Below are 18,311 nucleotides of genomic sequence, written 5' to 3' on the forward strand. Positions count from 1 at the left end.
TCACCCTTGACCCACGTGAAAATGAAAATTTTTTTTTCCCCTTTTCTGTCACCTCCGAGGGTTTCATTGGCATCAGGGGGTCAATAAATACAGAATCAACGTTCACTATTTTTTATTTAAACACCGCCTGCAAACGGGGAGATGAGGGTGGCTAAAATATATTCTGCAACCCTGTCTCCTCGTTGGCTACAAATTTCAACCCTCCGCATACATGCCTTCCCCTTAATTCGCTCGTAAAATCACGGTTTCTCGGTAGCATCGAGGAGGACTTCTCAGGACCGAAAAGAACTGAGGATTCGAAAGGTCTCTGGAAAAGTACGTCACAGAACTGATTAGGACTTACCAGGTCCATCTGGGTCTGGAGAGATCTTGAAACACCTGTGTACGTCCAATCAGAACCAAATCCTCGACTCGGGTAAATATTTAGAGGGAGAGAACCCGATGAATTTAGTTTTCATCTCAATCACAGATCTAACACAAAAATGTTCTGATATCAAAAATTCATTTCAATCAAAATTGCTCTAGCTATCGACCCAAATTCACAGACCAATTTCATCAACTAATAGAAAATTTAATCAATACGAACGTTAATACTTAGAAATAGATACAGGATGATGGAGTTCGTACGTCTCACGTAGTCCAAGAAAGCATGTGAATACACCAGGGATGAGGTAAGAGGATATTCGCAGTTATCCGTGGGGGCCCTCGGACGCGGATGGATTCGTTCCACTTGGGTACGGACACTCCCAGGGCGTGGGAAAAAATATCGAAGAAAATATTAGAAAAGACGGAGGTGCGCTTTTCAGATGATATTGAGAATAACCTGAGTCTGCGGGCTATCAACTCATTATTGACCTTTTTCCATCAAATGATCAATGTGATCAATATCGATGGGCCATCACAACCCCTCGGTTCCTATTTGCGAGAGGGTTATCATCTTTCTTAGAGAAGTAAAAATATAGAATTGGTTTCAATAGCGATTTGAGAACTGAAGGTACATTTCGCGGCGTCGGACGAGAGAAAATGTAATCTGAGGTCAGGAGGCTTTTCATGAAGAAAGATCGAAACTGTCGATAATTTTAATATTTGACGTCGAATTTTTATTCATTTTCTCTGATTTTTCAAGATTCTTTCTAGATTTCAATCATTTTTGCTTCTAATTTTCACTGACGATCTTCTAACTTTCTCTGGAAATGATGCTGAATGTCATGAAACATGAAGATATGATGTTTATAGAAAGTGTATGTATATGTGTACGTCTGTATGTTTGTGCGGATTTTCTGGAAAATTGTTATAAATCTTCACAAAGAAAAGATTAAAGTTGAAGGTAAAAATCTTAAATTTTGTCAAGAAGCTGATTCGGCGTAGATCTGTTCACGGTCGACTTAAAGTCGGCCTACGGTCAGGTCAAGGTTGGCATAAATTTCGTATCAGGCCGAGTCAAGGTTGGGGCTAGGTCGGCACAAGGTCGGTCCGAGGTCAACTCAACGTTCGCCCAAGACAAACCGAAGGTCAACCCAAAGTCGGCTCAAGGTCGACGAAAGGTAACCCAAGGTCAACTTGAGGTCAACCAAGATTAAAATGATACTATAAAATGAAAAAAAAATCTATTCTGTCGGACCCGAACAGTTGCGCGGGGTGAGCAAGCGAAGTGAGCGGGGGGCGAAGCCCCCGCCGGGTTGGCGAGCGAAACGAGCAGGGGGCGAGCCCCCTTTGTGGAATAAGAATTGAAGAGAGGAAACCCATGTGGTAGCAAATTGCTAATTTATTAGCAACAATAACTATACTGATTTATTAAATAATGCCATTATCCAATTGTTTCATCCCTCTTCAATAACTAAAAAAAATTGGCTTTCCTGTTGCATATCAATTTTCATATTGCATTTCAAACTTGTAAATCTTCACCAGAAACTTCACTTCAAACGATATTTTCGATTCTCTTCCAAACTCCTCCAACTATAAAAACCCAAATGACATCTACAGCATCTCCATTCTCATCCGGAAATATTTTCTGTGATGATACTAGCGATTGAGGAGACAGGAGGGGTGAGGATGGGAGGATCAGACGAACCCAGAGGGTTATTTGGTATGACTGACGCAGCTTCAACGTTCGAGTTCGTCAACAGAATATTTTCTCCCTCTCGTTCACGTCTTCACAATCCCAGAGAAGGATATCGAAAAAAGAATGAATCTTTAGTCACTCCTCTCGGTTACTTCCNCCCCCCCACTCATCCTTTGAAGACATCATAGGCGTCTCGATCATTCGTCTCCGATTGCATACGTCCTCGCGTTTTCTTGGAATGAACTGCACGGTTCAACGAGTGGAGCAGATTAGATACTCGAACCACATCTCACGACTTTCATAGTTGTATTCAGAAAAATAGAGATGAGGAAAATCTTGGCTGATGATGCTTGAATATTTTCCAGGAATTCCTTCCGGCAAAATGAATTCAATTTCTTTCTGAAAAATGCACGGAGAGAAATTTCCTAGAAAAATTCTAGTGCGAGTATGGAAAAAAATTACAATCCACCGTCTGTGAAAAATTCTAGTGCTGTTAAGGTAAAATTTTTTGGTATTTCTGGTAAAGTTTCTGGGCATTTCCGTGAAATTTTCACAGAAATACGGGGAAAAATTCACGTTTTCCCCAATAAAATTTCTGGAATTTTTTCCTGACCGTCACTTTGCACCTCTTTTCCCGTGCTAGCTACTAGAATTTTTCTAGAAAATTTCTCTTCGTGTGATGAGTTCCAATTTTGTTAACTTTGTCATTTTCATGATAATTGAATGGAACTCTGGGTTTTTGAGTAGCAAGAAGACAATAATTCCTCAATTTACTTGAAATTTCGATGAAAATTACCGAGACGATATTTCAATCATTTTTTAATTACATGGCTCATCAACATGAGTAAATATCAACACAAGCAAATTGAATACACTTATTCAACAATCAATAAATATTTTCATTTTGCATAAGAATTAGTTTAATAACAAATCACCGGAATATTAACAATAATTTAATACATTGCATGAATGAATGTGAAAGTATAAATTAGTAAATCAGCAAATTCAATTAATAAATATCAAATCTAAACAACACTAAACAACAGTTGTTCTTGGAATCGATTCATAATTCGCAACAACAAGTAATTTCAACAGAAATTTTCAATTTTCTCCTGTGGAAACATCGTTAAAAAAAATTCAAATCATTTCCTACCGAATTCTTAAAATATTTCGACTCCAGAATTTCAGATTTTTCAAATTTTCAGTTGGCCCATAATTAAATGGAGTGGGAAATATATATTCATTACACATTTCCACATCCATTGCGACCTTTTCGATAGCAGAAAAATATCTTCATCAGTTATTATTGGCTATTTGATCAGCCTCCTCGTTTGTGGGTAATTCTGCACAGAGTTTGTAGGTAATACCATTCAGGATTTCTATAGAACTGCTAGACTCTGCAGCTAGAGGGCGGTCGAGTTACAGCTCGATGGTTTGGGGTAGTCGGTGGCCACTGAAATATCGGGTAAATTCAGGATAATTTGTTATTGTTCACGTGAAATCTTCCTCAAAATGAAGCCAAAGAATGGAAACGAAGGATGAAAATAGGAAAAATTATAACAGTTGGTCTGCATTACTCAAAAAAGTCATCAAAACAAGGTGGGCGGTATTGGACGCATGCCGGGCGGTCTTACCCTCAAAGTTCGATTCCATCGCTCACTGGCCGATGGCAATTGAATCACATAATTAAATATGTGTAATGTTGATAAAAAATCTGTCCTTTTCACATCTTTGAGTAAACACCTCGAAGAACCCATTCTAACCATTAATGACTCCTTGTAGAGTGCTTCTTTCAATAATTTCATCATTAAAAAATATATCAAATATTAGTATTGCGGAATGGATTATCTCGTACATCTTCCAAAAATATTCGTTATTATCTTCCAGTTCGCCATGCAAGATGTGTTATTATTATTAACATTTACATATACTTCAGGAATTTCGTCATAACCTCTGGAAAACCATACACATTACATATTTCTGAATCCATTAACCTTCATCTCTCGAGCAAATCTCTCGAACAAAATTGGAAGCTGAATGAATAATTGACTCTCAACATGTCAGTGCTAAAAGTTCTGACAGTAATGCAAGATAATTCACGTCATTTGTGTAAATATTCGAAACTTTGAAATGGAATTTCTATCGACGTGAAACATACGAAATGACGGGATGCAGTAACGAGCGTCACGTAGGGGGACTATCGAGATGAAATTTTCGTGGTACTGTGTATAAGGGTTTATCCAAGGCTCACCTCAGAATCCTCAGAATATCGCCCCGAAGACGTATCTGGGTCACGGTATACAACGACGAAACTGACTATAAGACGTTATTCCAATCTGGAACAGGATTTCCCCGGCAGTTTGCAGGATGGGGGATGGAAATACTACGGCTGCTTGATACCAAGTTCATGCATGAATCGATGTGTCAACAGTTTATTGTTCTCTGGAAGAGACAATTACATTCTGTTGTTTTGTCTGCGGTATCAAAAATATTGGGGCATTTGTAGTATATTTATATAACAGGGGGCTGAGTTAGAAAATAGAATATATGAGAATAGCACATGCACGAAAAAATTTATGTAATAGAAAAACCTATCGAATTCGTTAGAAAATTCTATTGAATTTCTATTAAACTTTCTATTAGTTTTTGGCTGATTCTATTGACATGTTCAATAGCAAACATTCAATAGAAAAAGTCAACAGAATTCGATTTTTCTATATAACTTATTCTTTTCGTATGTTTTCTATAGAATTTGCTCGACTTAAATTTTCTAAGTTTGTTTCATACTATTTTTCTTTTCTTCTCATCAAGAAAATCAAACGAAAAAACTTAAAATCACATAAAAAAAAAAGAAAAAACTTAGAAAATTTGAGCCGAGGAAATTCTGTAGAAAATATCTCAATAGAATAAGTTATATAGAAAAATTAAATTCTATTGACTGTTCTACTGAATATTTTCTATTGGACATTTCAATTGAATCGGCCAAAACCTAATAGAATAGTTCAATAGAAATTCAATAGAATTTTCTAACGAATTCGATAGGTTTTTCTATTAAATTTTTTCATCCGTGCATCAGGGAATAGTGAACAGTGAAAAACCCTATATCTTGAGGTGTTTCGTGTGTAGATCACCGGGGTGAAACGGAACGGGAGTCTTATTGTTCTCGAGCCCTGATTCAATCGCTGAGCACGAAATTTTTCAATTTTCAAGTAACTATTCAAGTGTGCATTGGAACATTTTTTGAATATTGATTTGATTTATCAGATTGATTGATCTTTTTCTCAGCACCTGCGGGTGTCAAATAATTTTTTTGGATATTTTTCTAATTATTGAAATAATATTAAAATGCGTCTCGCGTTGATAAACCGGTCGAGTGTTTTCTCTCTCTCAGTTCCATGGTCCAACCCATACCTTTCCCATGATGCTCACGGACATTCGAATGTACGCACCTGCGCGTGATGGCGTAATTGAACCGAAACTCATAATTTTCCGAATCATTTGTTCAAATAACTTTTTTCTTGAGACTGAGATCTAAAAAAAATGTGCAATAATTCTCAATGATGCAGCATAGTCGAAAATTTCTCCCATGAATTTTCCAATTTGTTTTCATTATTTTGACTTTTCACACGAAACACCTTACAAGGTGGTTCACCGCGGGGAATTTTTTTTTTCAGGTTTCAAGAAAAAAAAATTTAACTACCATTTTCTGCGTGATTTTTCTTCAAGAATCTAATTTTGTCTCAAAATTGTCTCCGGTCACTCAAAATTAGGGATTCAAATTTCTTCTTTTTCCAAGAGAAATGGCGCGTGAGATGTGTCAAGGGCATCAGGTTTACGTTTCGAGACAAGTAAAATCGATTCCACAGGGAAAAACTCAACACCTGTCTCCCAACATACGACAGGTGCATTCTTGAATGTTCCAAATGGTCTGGACTTGACTCGTGCCCAATAACTTCAACCGTTCAACCTTGCGCCCCACGAGGACATCGGTATGCTCTTAAGGGGCAAAAAGGAGAGGTAGAAAAAAATTGAAACATGTGTTCCAATGTGGCTAGAGGTTAGCCAGTCTTGATCCCCTTCTCCGGACTTTTTCTTTGTTTCGATTATTAGCTGGATAGGATACCTCGTGTACTTTACCGTAAAAATGTGGAGAATTTTATTCCCGATATCACATCTATGGCGAAAATAGCTCAGAATTTTTATTCGATCTCCAGGGATAAGTTTTTCTCGTGGCCATTGTTTATTTCGTTCTAGGGAATAAGGAAACGTTCGGTGAATTTCCAAAGTTTGTATTCTAGTTGCATTTTCGCCAATGCGAAGTGCATTCCTATGAGTTCGGGATGATGAAGGAAAATATTTATCGAATTTCAAGTGGCATTTGCGATGATGGGATGGCTGGCTCGAGTTAAGTTGATTTTGACTTTTGGTCAGTTTTTGATTAATATCTCGAAAGTTTCCCGCCCTGACGCACTCCAAAATCGATATCATTGACGACACAACGATAATGACTATTCAAATTCAAGCACTGTTCGTGGATATTTCGAAATCCACCATTGTAAAACTAGAAATTGAACGAGAATTAGAATCAACGGTCTGTTCCGTGAAATTCTATGTCGAGTGTCAGGGTTCGAGTTTCTAAAAAAAAGAACTAAATTAATGATGGAGAATGGAATTCAGTAGCGAAGCGGTGAACCGGTTTAAGTCGATTTAGACTATTGATCAGTTTTTAATGAATATCTCAGAACCTAAGGAACATAGAAATTTTTTTGTAATAACCTTTTTTGTAGCTCTCAATTCGCTCTGCAAAAAAGGTTATAATGAAAATTTCGCTATTTCTCTTGAATTCGGAAATATTCCTCGAAAACTCAGCGAAGAGCTAAGTCGACTTAACCCGGTTTACCGCTTCGCTACTGAATTGCAATGATGGAAAAGTGAAATGTCATTTTTTCAACGAGAAACGATTTTTATGGCGAAAATTGACTTTGTACAAATAATTTATAAAAAAGACTCTCAATTTTCCGAAATTGGAATTTTTCCATCATTTCTCTTTCTTCAAAAGTGAACTTTCTCATTTTTTTCTGATTTTTAAAATATTTTTTAACGGTTCAAAATCGAACCTCAATTTGAGACCCCTACAGTTTAAATAATAAAATCATTGTAAGAAAAGGAGGTTACGCCCCCGGCTCGCTCCGCTCGCCAACCCTCATATGACGCCGATATGATCCACATGCGACCCACATGATACTTTTTCTGATTCTTGTGACCTTTAATTTGACCTTTGTGACCTTTAATCCGATCTTTGTGATCCTTATTTAGACCCTTGGTACCCTCATTTGGAACCTTAAACTGACCTTTGTGACCCTGCTTTGAACCTTTATTCTGACCCTTGTGATCTTTAGTCTGACCCTCGTGACCATTATTCTGATCCTCATGACCCTTAATCTGACTCTTCTGACCCTTAATCTGACCCTCGTGACACTTACTCTGACCTCGTGACACTTACTCTGACCTCATGACCCTTAATCCGACTGACGTGACCCTCAATCTAACCCTCGTGACCCTTATTCTGACCCTTATAGCCCTTAATCTAATCCTCGTGACCCTTATTCTGACCCTTATAGCCCTTAATCTAACCCTCGTGATCCTTATGGCCCTTAATCTGACACTTCTGACCCTTAATCTGATCCTCGTGACAGTTATTCTGACCCTCATGACCCTTATTCTATCTCCCAATACTCGTATTCTGACCATCATGACGATTATTTTAACCCCCGTGATCCTCGTGACCCTTGTGGCCCTCAATTTGGAATCTTAATTTCGAGTACCAAATTTTCATCATCAAAAGTTGATTTGGATTTTTATAATATAGAGAGATGTCCGAAAACAGGGTCAACTGGGGCTCAAATGGAAACTCTGATGTTCGACTACAAAGTATGAAAGCATTTCACCGAAGAAAAAATAGCCGAAGTACTTGGATATCTTTTAATGAAGGAACAATTTTCCTATACTAACACCTGGTGATAGAGGAATTGAAAGATCTGTACTGAAAATTCTGGAAAACATTTCTTATTTTCTCATCAATAAATCCATTCACTCAACATTATGTAACAGTATATCACTCATTGGTAAATTAGGGCAACAATTTTTTTTTAACAAGCAAACGGGGATTAAACAGAGATTACAAGATTCATGAGAAAAACATCAAAACGAAATGGGTAACCTAGAGAAGACATCGTAAAACGTACGCTCAAGCCATCCACCCACACCCCCTCGTGTATTTTTCATCCCCCCATAATCCCCGAACTCAATTTAACATCAAATCCCTCCCTGAAATCACGGTTATTAAACTTGAAACGGTGTTAAGTGCAGGTCAGGGTTTACAGCTTGGTACCGGGTTTGTTAAGCCTAATTGGATATATTTTTCATTCCTTGCTCGACAACTGGAAGCGTAAAGCAACCCGGATAGTTTATCCTAGCAATTCACCGAGGATACTAATTTTTTTTCACTCACGTTCTTTCATTTTTAATTACTAGGCAGGACGCGCGCGTTGATCTATCACCTAATTTCACCTAATTTACTTGTGAGAAGCTTCTTTTTCGTCATTAAAATAGCGAATATACCAAATTTTAAGCACTCTCTAATCCATTATGAATAATAATTATTGAAATTAATTAATTGTAATTGTTGAAAAATAAGGAAATTGTTTATCGATAATGGCTTTCTTTGCTAGATCCATTTCCATCATTCATGTCGTACGAAATCCCAATTAATCATATCACATAATCAGGAATGTTAACGTAATCCCTCAAAGGGATTGAAATCATCATCCATATGTTTCCTTTAATACCTGAATAATTGGCACATCCTTTCATCGAATCGAGGAACGCAATTGCGTCCCGTTGCCAAGAACAGGTACGCTACTGCCATATTACACGCGAGTCAACTTCCTCCTCCACTACCCAAATATCTTTACTAATTTTTTTGGAATCATTTATCCCATCCTAGGACATTTTAAATTTCATAAATGATTTCATCTACCAGTGGAGTCCCTATTGTAATTTAATCAAATCGAGATACGCGGTAGCGTATCGGCCAAAGAAAAGTTCTGACTCCGACTGTACAAAACATCAGGCCGATCGCTGTGCATCTATACACGAAGCCACTGTCCCCTTCACTACTCCCGAATTATATCCATTAAATAAAATACAAACGTGACGGACTACATGAAAAATACTCTTAGTTACATTAGATAAATCGGCCACAAGCTTCGCATTGATGTAACTATTTTTTTGTTCGGAGCAATAATTCTAAAAAAACGCGCATAGCAACGGGTTCATATGCACATTCTCCCATTTCACATTATCTCCTATCATTTTTTTGTTACGGAGTTGGTAGCAGTGCAATACAACCACACGTACCAAGGAGGGAGCCCAAGAATTTACAAATTGAATTTGGTGCATGAATGATAAATTCCACAGATATTTTTCAATTGAGTTCCGTGGATAAATGAATTTTCGAAGAAGCAAATTAAGTCGGAAATTTTGAATAAGTAATTAAAAGTCGATGGAAATAATGGCTGTGGAGTAGAACTATTTGTTTCGCTTCGATTGTTAATTGAAACGATGATGTATCGTGTAAAAAATAAATGAGCCGAATTGAATTGAAAATAAAACATTTACAGGATATAAAAACGATTCCTTGGTTATTGTGAAAAAAATAATGAAATCTTCCTAAAAATACAAAAACAAATGTTTTTGTAAAAAAAACTGCGCCAAGAAAAAGTTTTGTTTGGTTCTTACTTGGAAGTAGAAATTATTGAAAAATACAAAGAAATGAAAAAGACAGTCAAGTCAGCAGTATCGAATGAACAAACATAGTACACAATCAGATTTGTATGAGAAAAATAGTTTCAAATCACATAAGGATTTTAAAAAAAAGTCTTCATAAAATAAAAAATTAGTAGGAGGACCAACGTCCTTGGGGCGGAGTTTTTCAAGTATCAATCTAATCCTTCTTTTTCTGATCTACGCCGAAGCTATTTTTTACAAAAACATTTGTTTTTGTTTTTTTAGGTATTTCGTTCTGAAACGAAACAATCTTCACATATACTCATAATTATATAAATTCCTTCATCCTCTCTCTAATTAAATTCATACCACACAAATCCTGAATTAGTCATATCACTACCAAAAAAATGTTTAACCAATTCCTTCAATGGAATATATAATAATCATCAATGTTTCCCTTATCATTTGAATAATTGGTATATCCCTTCATCGAATTCGAGATACCCAAGCAATTAAACGTACCAGTGAGTCTGTGACACGCTTGACAAATCCAAGGTGTCTCACAGAAGGTCCCTGGACTCCACCAGGTGAGAGAGCAAAACCAACGTATCCAATTCCCTTTGGTAAGTGTCACCATCCAACGCTCCATGGCACCTCATAATGAGTTTCGTTAATTACTCAGAAATCTCGAGAAGTCCAAATGCACCAGTCAACTCCATACCCGAAGAATGCTCACTGCTTTACGAAAAGTTCAGATGAGCCGGAAGTATTTCCCTCCTGCATCACTCCATTTCATTCTCTTCTTATTTTTGCATTTTATTGACTTATAAACCCCTCGACTCTCTCGACAACTTGGCGATCACTTTTATAATTGGACGGACCAAGTTTCTTCGACTATGGGAATTTCTTTGTGCATTTTATCCACAACGCTGAGATTTTTGTTTAGCTTTTTTTCTCCGTGAAAAAAGTGGAGTTGATATCAAACTTTTTAATTGAATTTTTTTGTATTATTATGGGAATATTTCAATATAATCGGCCAAAAACTAGTAGAAAGTTCAATAGAAATTCAATGAAATTGTCTCGCGGATTCACTAGGTTTTTCTATGAAAAATGTCGCCCTATTATACCCGAGTCAACTTCCCCCTCCACCACCCAAATATCTGTAATTATTTTTTTTACATTGTTTATCCCATCCCAGGACATTTTAGATTTCATAAATGGTTTCATCTATCATTGGAGGCTCTATTGTAATTTTTTCAAATTTTATACTCAATAGTTGACTGAGGAAATAATTTTTTCATGAGTCAGGTGTCGGGATTTTCGTCGATCCATTTCTCTAAGCCCTCTAAACCGAGATTATAGTGGGAAAGTTGGTACCACTGCTGCTGACTTCGGATGAGTGTAGGGAGTTGGCTGTGTTGTCTGACGTCACGCCGATATTCAAAAGTGATTGGTGGATTATATACGCGCCGTTTACCGATGCTTGAATACCCGTGACTTTAATACTATTCAAACGGAGTCAAGTGGAACTTTTGTTATGATTTTTAATTCTTGGTTTCTCGCTTGATATCCTTGTTTACAAACAAAGATGTTGGGATTTCGACTCGATGACAAACGTTTCACTTTGCATCAGGTTCCCCCATTACTTAGGAAAAATATGTGTTGAACAGAGCGAGTGAATCACCCCGAAATAGTATATTTCGTAACGAGTGCAATTATTAATAGCTCTATTAATTATTAATAATAGAGCTAATAGAGCTATAATTAATAATTATTAATAGCTCAATTATTAATAGCTCTATTATTAATAGCGAGTGCTATTAATTAATAGCTCGTGGGATTATATCACTCGCCTTCGGCTCGTGATATAAACCTCCCACTCGCCAAAAAATCTTTTTTCATGAGTTACGAACAATATTTTTCATCACAATGTGGCGGAAATTGGACTTTTAGGCACGCGGAGCGTGCCGAAAAGTTCACTTTTCATCACAGCATGATGAAAAAAAAAGAGCAAAAGAACACTCGCTCAGGACGAGCGTTACTCGATATATAATAAACTGCAGGATTAAAGATATGTCATTACAAAAATGTTTGAAATCTCTCCAGAAAAAGAAATAAATTTTTGCCAAATTTTTGCCAAGAACGAGTCCGAGCGTTCTGTTTCCAAAAAGTGGTGAAATCAGAGAAGTGCCAAGCACTGAATCCATAAAGGTTCTGAATACAATAAAGGAAAACCGACGAAAAAATTGAAATTATGAGAATAAAATGATAAAAACGTGCTAATAAAAATTCCAAGTCAACCAACGTGGCGTGCGATTCAAGAATTTTTTTATACGTAATATCATTATCATTTTAACAATATTTGCAATAATGACATTTGAAATTAATCCTCATAATTTATCGACACCAGAACACTAATTGAAGATTCACCCGATTAAATCCCCGAATCCAAAATGATGGTAGTTATCTCATCCTCAGCAGTTTGAAAATACTATATGATTTAGATAGCGACGATAATCCAGTGAAGCGAAATTTCCTCCCTCCTGCGAAAGCCCAGAAAACCCAATCGATTTGTTAGGGTACGTATACATGCGAGGATATAGATATATCCAAGAATGTATGGACCTGAAACTCTCCATGCGACCAAACTCGGTGGGGATAACGAGCGCTTCAGTGGAAAACCTGAAGGGAAGTTTGCACCCCTGGAATTCAAGCTGAACTCGGTCATTTCCAATTCGACTTTAATTTATGATTCAAGAAGGTGCTGAGAGTTTTGAACGTAAAATTCATGTTGAGGGAAAGAACGTGGAAAATTAGTACTTCATTCTGTGGTTCAGGATCATACCTTTCTCAGTTATGAAAATTTTATAATAAATTTGTAATGAAATCAATTTTAATACTTTTGCTTCCGAATTGAATAAGCCTGATACATGGAGAGAATATAAAATGAAAAATTACTATGAGAACATAGTAATCCAGGACCATACCGCAAAAACTGTAAAATTTGATCTATTTTAAGCGAATTTTTGCGATGTGAAATTTCTTTTTTACTATTTAACATAGAAATTTTGGAATAAAAGAAACAGTGTAAAATCCGTGCATTAAAAGATGATATTTAAACCATCTTACGCTTTTCTTCGAAGGCATTTTTTCTATTGAATCAACGAAACATGACTCAAATCGTATGAATTTTTACTGTTACATCGTAATTTTTTTACGTTTCAAAATTTTGATCCATACTCACGCGCCTTCTACATTTCACTCGACGAAACTGCAGAAATTACTATGTTGACTAGTAACAACTGCAGCGAGCATTTGGATCGTCGATCGTTGCCATTTGTGGGAATCCCCTTCCTCTGTCGACAACATAATCGACCGGGTGGTGAGTAAGTGACCGGGACGCCTAAGTAAATGTGCCGATTAAAGAAAAATCCTGCAGACACGACTGGCAAAAAATGAAAATCCTCCCGTTTCCATAGGCAATTATTATGAAGTTTCTAACATCTAGCACCTTTTATCTAAAGTTGATCAATTTTTTTTCTCTGTGCGGTGCTTGAAAAAAAATGCTCTCCCTTCTCCTCCTCCACGAATATTCCTGTTGAAAGAGGGGAAGGGAGAATTTTTTTTACGAAAGTATAAAATTATGTTTATGCTCATAAATCTTATTAGTGAGAAATGAAATTTTACCTTCTGAGCGATCACTTTCTACTATACTGACTCGCAGTTTTTACTATGTTCCACAGTAATTTTTTTTATGGACTCCATCATTCTAATTCTATCACCAGTATTTTTTCATCTGCCGCGTCGTAATTTTTCATTTGTCCGCAATATTGCTATGTTAAAAAGTAAATTTTAATGTCTGGTCAGAATAGTCCTGCGTCTAATTTCTCATATTAAAAATTACTATGTTCCCATAGTAAAAAATACTTTGATTTGACCCTCAACTAGCATACCTCGATAAGAATCTACTTGCTCTTCAACCAAAAGTAAAAAAATACTTTTTTTTGGTTCTTCATTTTGCCCCGCTTTCGCCTAGTTAAATAGTTATGCTGGCCTAGAATTATAGAATTATCTGGATAATGGACATCCGAAAAAAGGGAAGCTTCGGAAATTCTCTACAAAAAAGATGTTCCGATATATTGCAGCAGGATTACTCGTAACTGGGATATTTCAATAATTAGAGAAACGTGCTTGTTCAAATGGTTTGTTTAGAGATAAATGGCAGTGCCTGTACTCACGATTAATTATGCTTTTTCCAGTACGGGGGTGAAGCGGGACGACGAATGTCGCTGGATGAGCGACCGCTGGAGTTACAGGATGAATTTCTGAAGCACCTGGGATTTGAGGAAACAACCAGACGAGCACGACTCGGAGTTGATCCTGAGTTACGTCATCTCATCGGCTTTCATGTTGGTGAGTGCGCGTTATGATGCAACTAGAAAAACAATGGGAATTCGTGAAAAGTGTCGATTTACAAACTTTTTTGTTCATCAATACGTTGAGAAAACAAGCAGGGTTGTGACTCTATTTGACAGAAGCCATGTGACCGTTACTTTATGCGTTATTAGTCTTTTTTCTTTCTCTACCAATTCCGTTGGTACACTGAGAGAAAAATCTGAAGTTCGATTTACAATAAGAAAATAGTTGAGGCATTTTGGTGAACGATACGATTTTTTTTTGTATGCGGCACATAACATTATAGTAACTTCACAAGCGTAATTTTTGCAAATCAAAATGCAGTTAAAGTAACCAAAGTTCAAAAGTAACCATGACAAATCTATCGTGAGGAGAAGTAGTTGCAATGACTACATTCCATTGTAGTAATTACTTCTCCGGCCATAGTTACCGTAACCCATGAAAAATTGTTGAGGACTTTTTGACTATAATTCGATGGTGATGGAATACAGTCAGAAGAATTATATTTTTCTCTCAGTGTAATAAGCTTCCGAATGGATCCGTAGCAATGGTTCTAGGATAAATATTCCCCTGAAAATCGATCATGGAAAATCGTTCTTATAAACTTGTCCTCCGGAAAAATGTTTCCCATATTTTCGTTTTCCAGGCTGATTCCCGTTTTTATCGTTATTTCATCAAATATTACATAATATAAAATAGACATGAACATCAATTTTTATTATATGACTTTGTAAGTCATTCTAGGGGCTTATTCTGGAGTTGTGTGAAAACGGATTGGTTTATGAATGCGCCTCCAATCACAGATCGCCTGCACGAGAATCGTGTGCAATCCATAAACGAAATAAGCCCCCAGAGGTGATAATATTCGATGAAATGACACGTATGACTTAAAAAAAAATTTTTGTCACAGACGTACGCACACACATACACACATCCACACATATAGACAGGTACCTGAAAAGGGTCAGAAGTGGTTCCAAAGGTCATGAAACGTGGAGAAATGCTTAAATTTCCACATTCGATTTTCGGGGTCATTACAATAACTTCTTCTCTTCGGGTCGGGAAGTTAAAAAAGATTTTTGGATGAATTCCTCTATAGCAGGATGTATTGCATTGATCGACACAAAATTTTATACACATATGTGACTCAATAATACTAATTAATAACCAGAATCTCAGATGTTTATTCCAAGGTTTATGCGTATTATGGAACACCAGATTATTTCGAAAACTCTGTATATCACTCATTAACGCTGAGACAAAATGTTTCTAGTTCCCAAGAACATGTTACTGATTTTATTAAATTCATCTTGTTTAGGAGGCATTGTGTTGAGAATAAGATTGTAACTTAATTTTAAACGGTGCAAGAGAAAAATACTGGTGTGGACATTTACTTTTTGCTTCCGAATCGAAGCCCTGCAATCATTCAATTTTTACTTTTTCTAATTTTGCTTGGAAATGATGTAGAGTGGTCTGAAACGAAAAAAACAACGAAGTTTGAGCACCCCGTGTGTGTGTGTGTGTGTGTGTGTAAATGGTCATCGGGTGGTCACTTTTTCGTAAATTAAATGAATAAACGGCTAAAACGGTTCCAAAAAATTTGAAATTTTGTCAGATATTTGATATTGAATTGGACTACCTCTCTGATATTTCTATTTTTCCGTTTTTTGTTTAAAATCCTTATACGCTCTCTCACTCTCGCAAACATCGAGATATCAACTTGAAATTTGGCACGGAATTACCTCTTATCATTGTAATGTTTGGTATTGAACCTGGGCTACCGATAAGTTTCTGAGATGTTCAATTTTGTATGAATTTTTGTACTTCATTTAGTAAGTATACTATAATTACAGATTTATTTTCAATTTCCGTTCGTTTTTTTCTTCAGAATGAAAGCATTGCATTCATTCAAAATGCCTGTACGAGTTTTAACTCTTGAAAAAAACAAGATATTGACTCAAAATTTGGTACAGTTTTCTACTAAAAAAAATATCTTGCCCAAATCATTCGGAAGCTTACCATCAATTTATTGATGGTAAAAAAATGAGATTCACATATGACTTAGTAACACATCTACAGTCGCATACGTGCTGTCACCTACTTGTTTTTACTGTACAGGAGGATATTTTTTGCATCCATAGATGTGTTTTTTTATACCAACCGAATCGGTTTTGTGTAAAGTATCCTCCACATACAGATATGTGTCCATTTAAATTACATTTCGCTTTACAATTACCTTTCGCACAGCAAAATTGGGTACGATTTATTTCGGTAGTTTTTCTCCAACTTTTCTCTTCGTGTACAAATTTTGCTCCACATGGAAACATTTTCCCTCCCCTCACTACACACTTTACCCAAACATATCGCCTACAATATCCCCAACCGCCCTGGCCCTCATGAAAATTATATAAAAGCCCCAATGAATAAGTCACCATATATACGACGTGTCCTGAGAGTCTATCCCATCGTTGGTTTAACCCCAGCCTCGGAATATCGAATTATTCAAATGTGGTTTAGTCAAATCGTGAGTTTGTATTCCAAGTAAGAATACGAACATCTGAGAAAAGAGGAGAGGAATCCACTAGCTAGAATGCCTACATTATCGAACATTGAATATTTATGAGAATCCTCGAAAATTGTCATCAATCAGAAAATATCCATTTTCGGTGTTGATACTACTGTTGAGTTCCTGATAATCTATACGCATCGATGGGCTCGGGCTGTTTATACTCGCGAAGCGAATTTTTTTGACGCGCGCCGGAAATTGGAACGATGTTTGACAACTTCGATTATCATGATATTTCCATCTGCACTGGATGGAGATGAAATTTCGGAAAAATTTCCATATCAACTAACTTTCTAACGACTGAAAGTCCGAATGTCTTAAAATAGAACACTTTTTCAAACTAAAAATAAGACATTTGATAGACAAGACGTTTTCATAATATCTTGAAATACAAGTCAAACGAATTCAAACATAGTATCATTGCACAATCAGAAGGCCGTAAAACCTTAAACATTATTCCAAGGAAAAACACCTTTTTGATCACAAAAATTCTTGAATCCTCAGTTGATATGTAGCGTCATAATCCTGAGGGCACAGGATGTTTATTTAATGGAATAAACGAACGTATATTTGAGTTCAAATAGAGTCAATAAAAATGCATCGTCCTATGAGCTAAGTTGCTCTACATCTTCACGTGACATTCGTCCGATCACAACTGACTTACTCTTCGTTCTCTCATACGGGCAAACACTCTGTTTTTTCTTTATGTCAAAAATACTCTCTCTCACTCGCACTCATTCTCAACCAATACACCCTTTGTTTCAAAAAGTGACCTCACTGTTCGTCACACAGGCCACCCTCATTCACCCAAGAAACTCTCTAAACCCGAACACGATCGTAATAAAACTGTCACTCAACATAAATACTTTTCATTTCATACTTCACTCGAGCATACCCCGACAACAACCTTTCTTTCCAATGCAATATTCTTCAAAATCTTATCGTCTCTAATATTTAGTCGATAATGAATTCTTATTCTAAATATCTGGCGATACAACGCCTTCTCACTCCGTCATACCACTTCAATAGGTTCTTTTTTCATACCGTAGCATACATACCCACATGCACTGATTCCTCAGATGATAACTATTATGGCTCCCCCATCTCCTCCCGTCACATTAGATCCAACACCGCTTTTTCCAGTGCGGCTGATATAAGTGTCCTTGCCTCTCTCGTCCGAAAAAAATGCCAGAAATTCCAGTAATTACGAGCCCATCAACTCATTCGATCGTTAATATGAGTCCGTGAATAACACTCCAGCGATACGACACGACCCCATATGTAATAACAGATATTTTTATAGCTCGTTATTATCTTCCCTTTGTTATTTATCACGAAAAATATTGGAACACGAATTCCCGGGAATTGTTCTAATTTTATTGCAGTCGTGATACCGAGTTCTGTAAAATAAAAAACAAAACACGTGGATAACGACCACCTTCGGACAAATTAATGGCTGAATACTGTTATTCATCGATG

At 36.6% G+C, this 18,311-nt stretch overlaps 1 protein-coding gene across 1 annotated transcript in view; it reads left to right on the top strand.

Moving 5' to 3' along the window:
* The window catches only part of LOC107039120, a 163,919-nt gene that overhangs the window by 6,960 nt on the left and 138,648 nt on the right, over window positions 1-18,311 (top strand). Inside the window, exon 3 of the mRNA XM_015258589.1 lies at window positions 14,110-14,263. Within this exon, the coding sequence (XP_015114075.1) occupies window positions 14,110-14,263 (154 nt within the window). The remainder of the gene's footprint in view (window positions 1-14,109; window positions 14,264-18,311) is intronic.

The sequence above is a fragment of the Diachasma alloeum genome, unplaced genomic scaffold, assembly GCF_001412515.2.
Source record: "Diachasma alloeum isolate Michigan unplaced genomic scaffold, Dall2.0 Dall_scaffold_00294, whole genome shotgun sequence".
NCBI lineage: Eukaryota > Metazoa > Arthropoda > Insecta > Hymenoptera > Braconidae > Diachasma > Diachasma alloeum.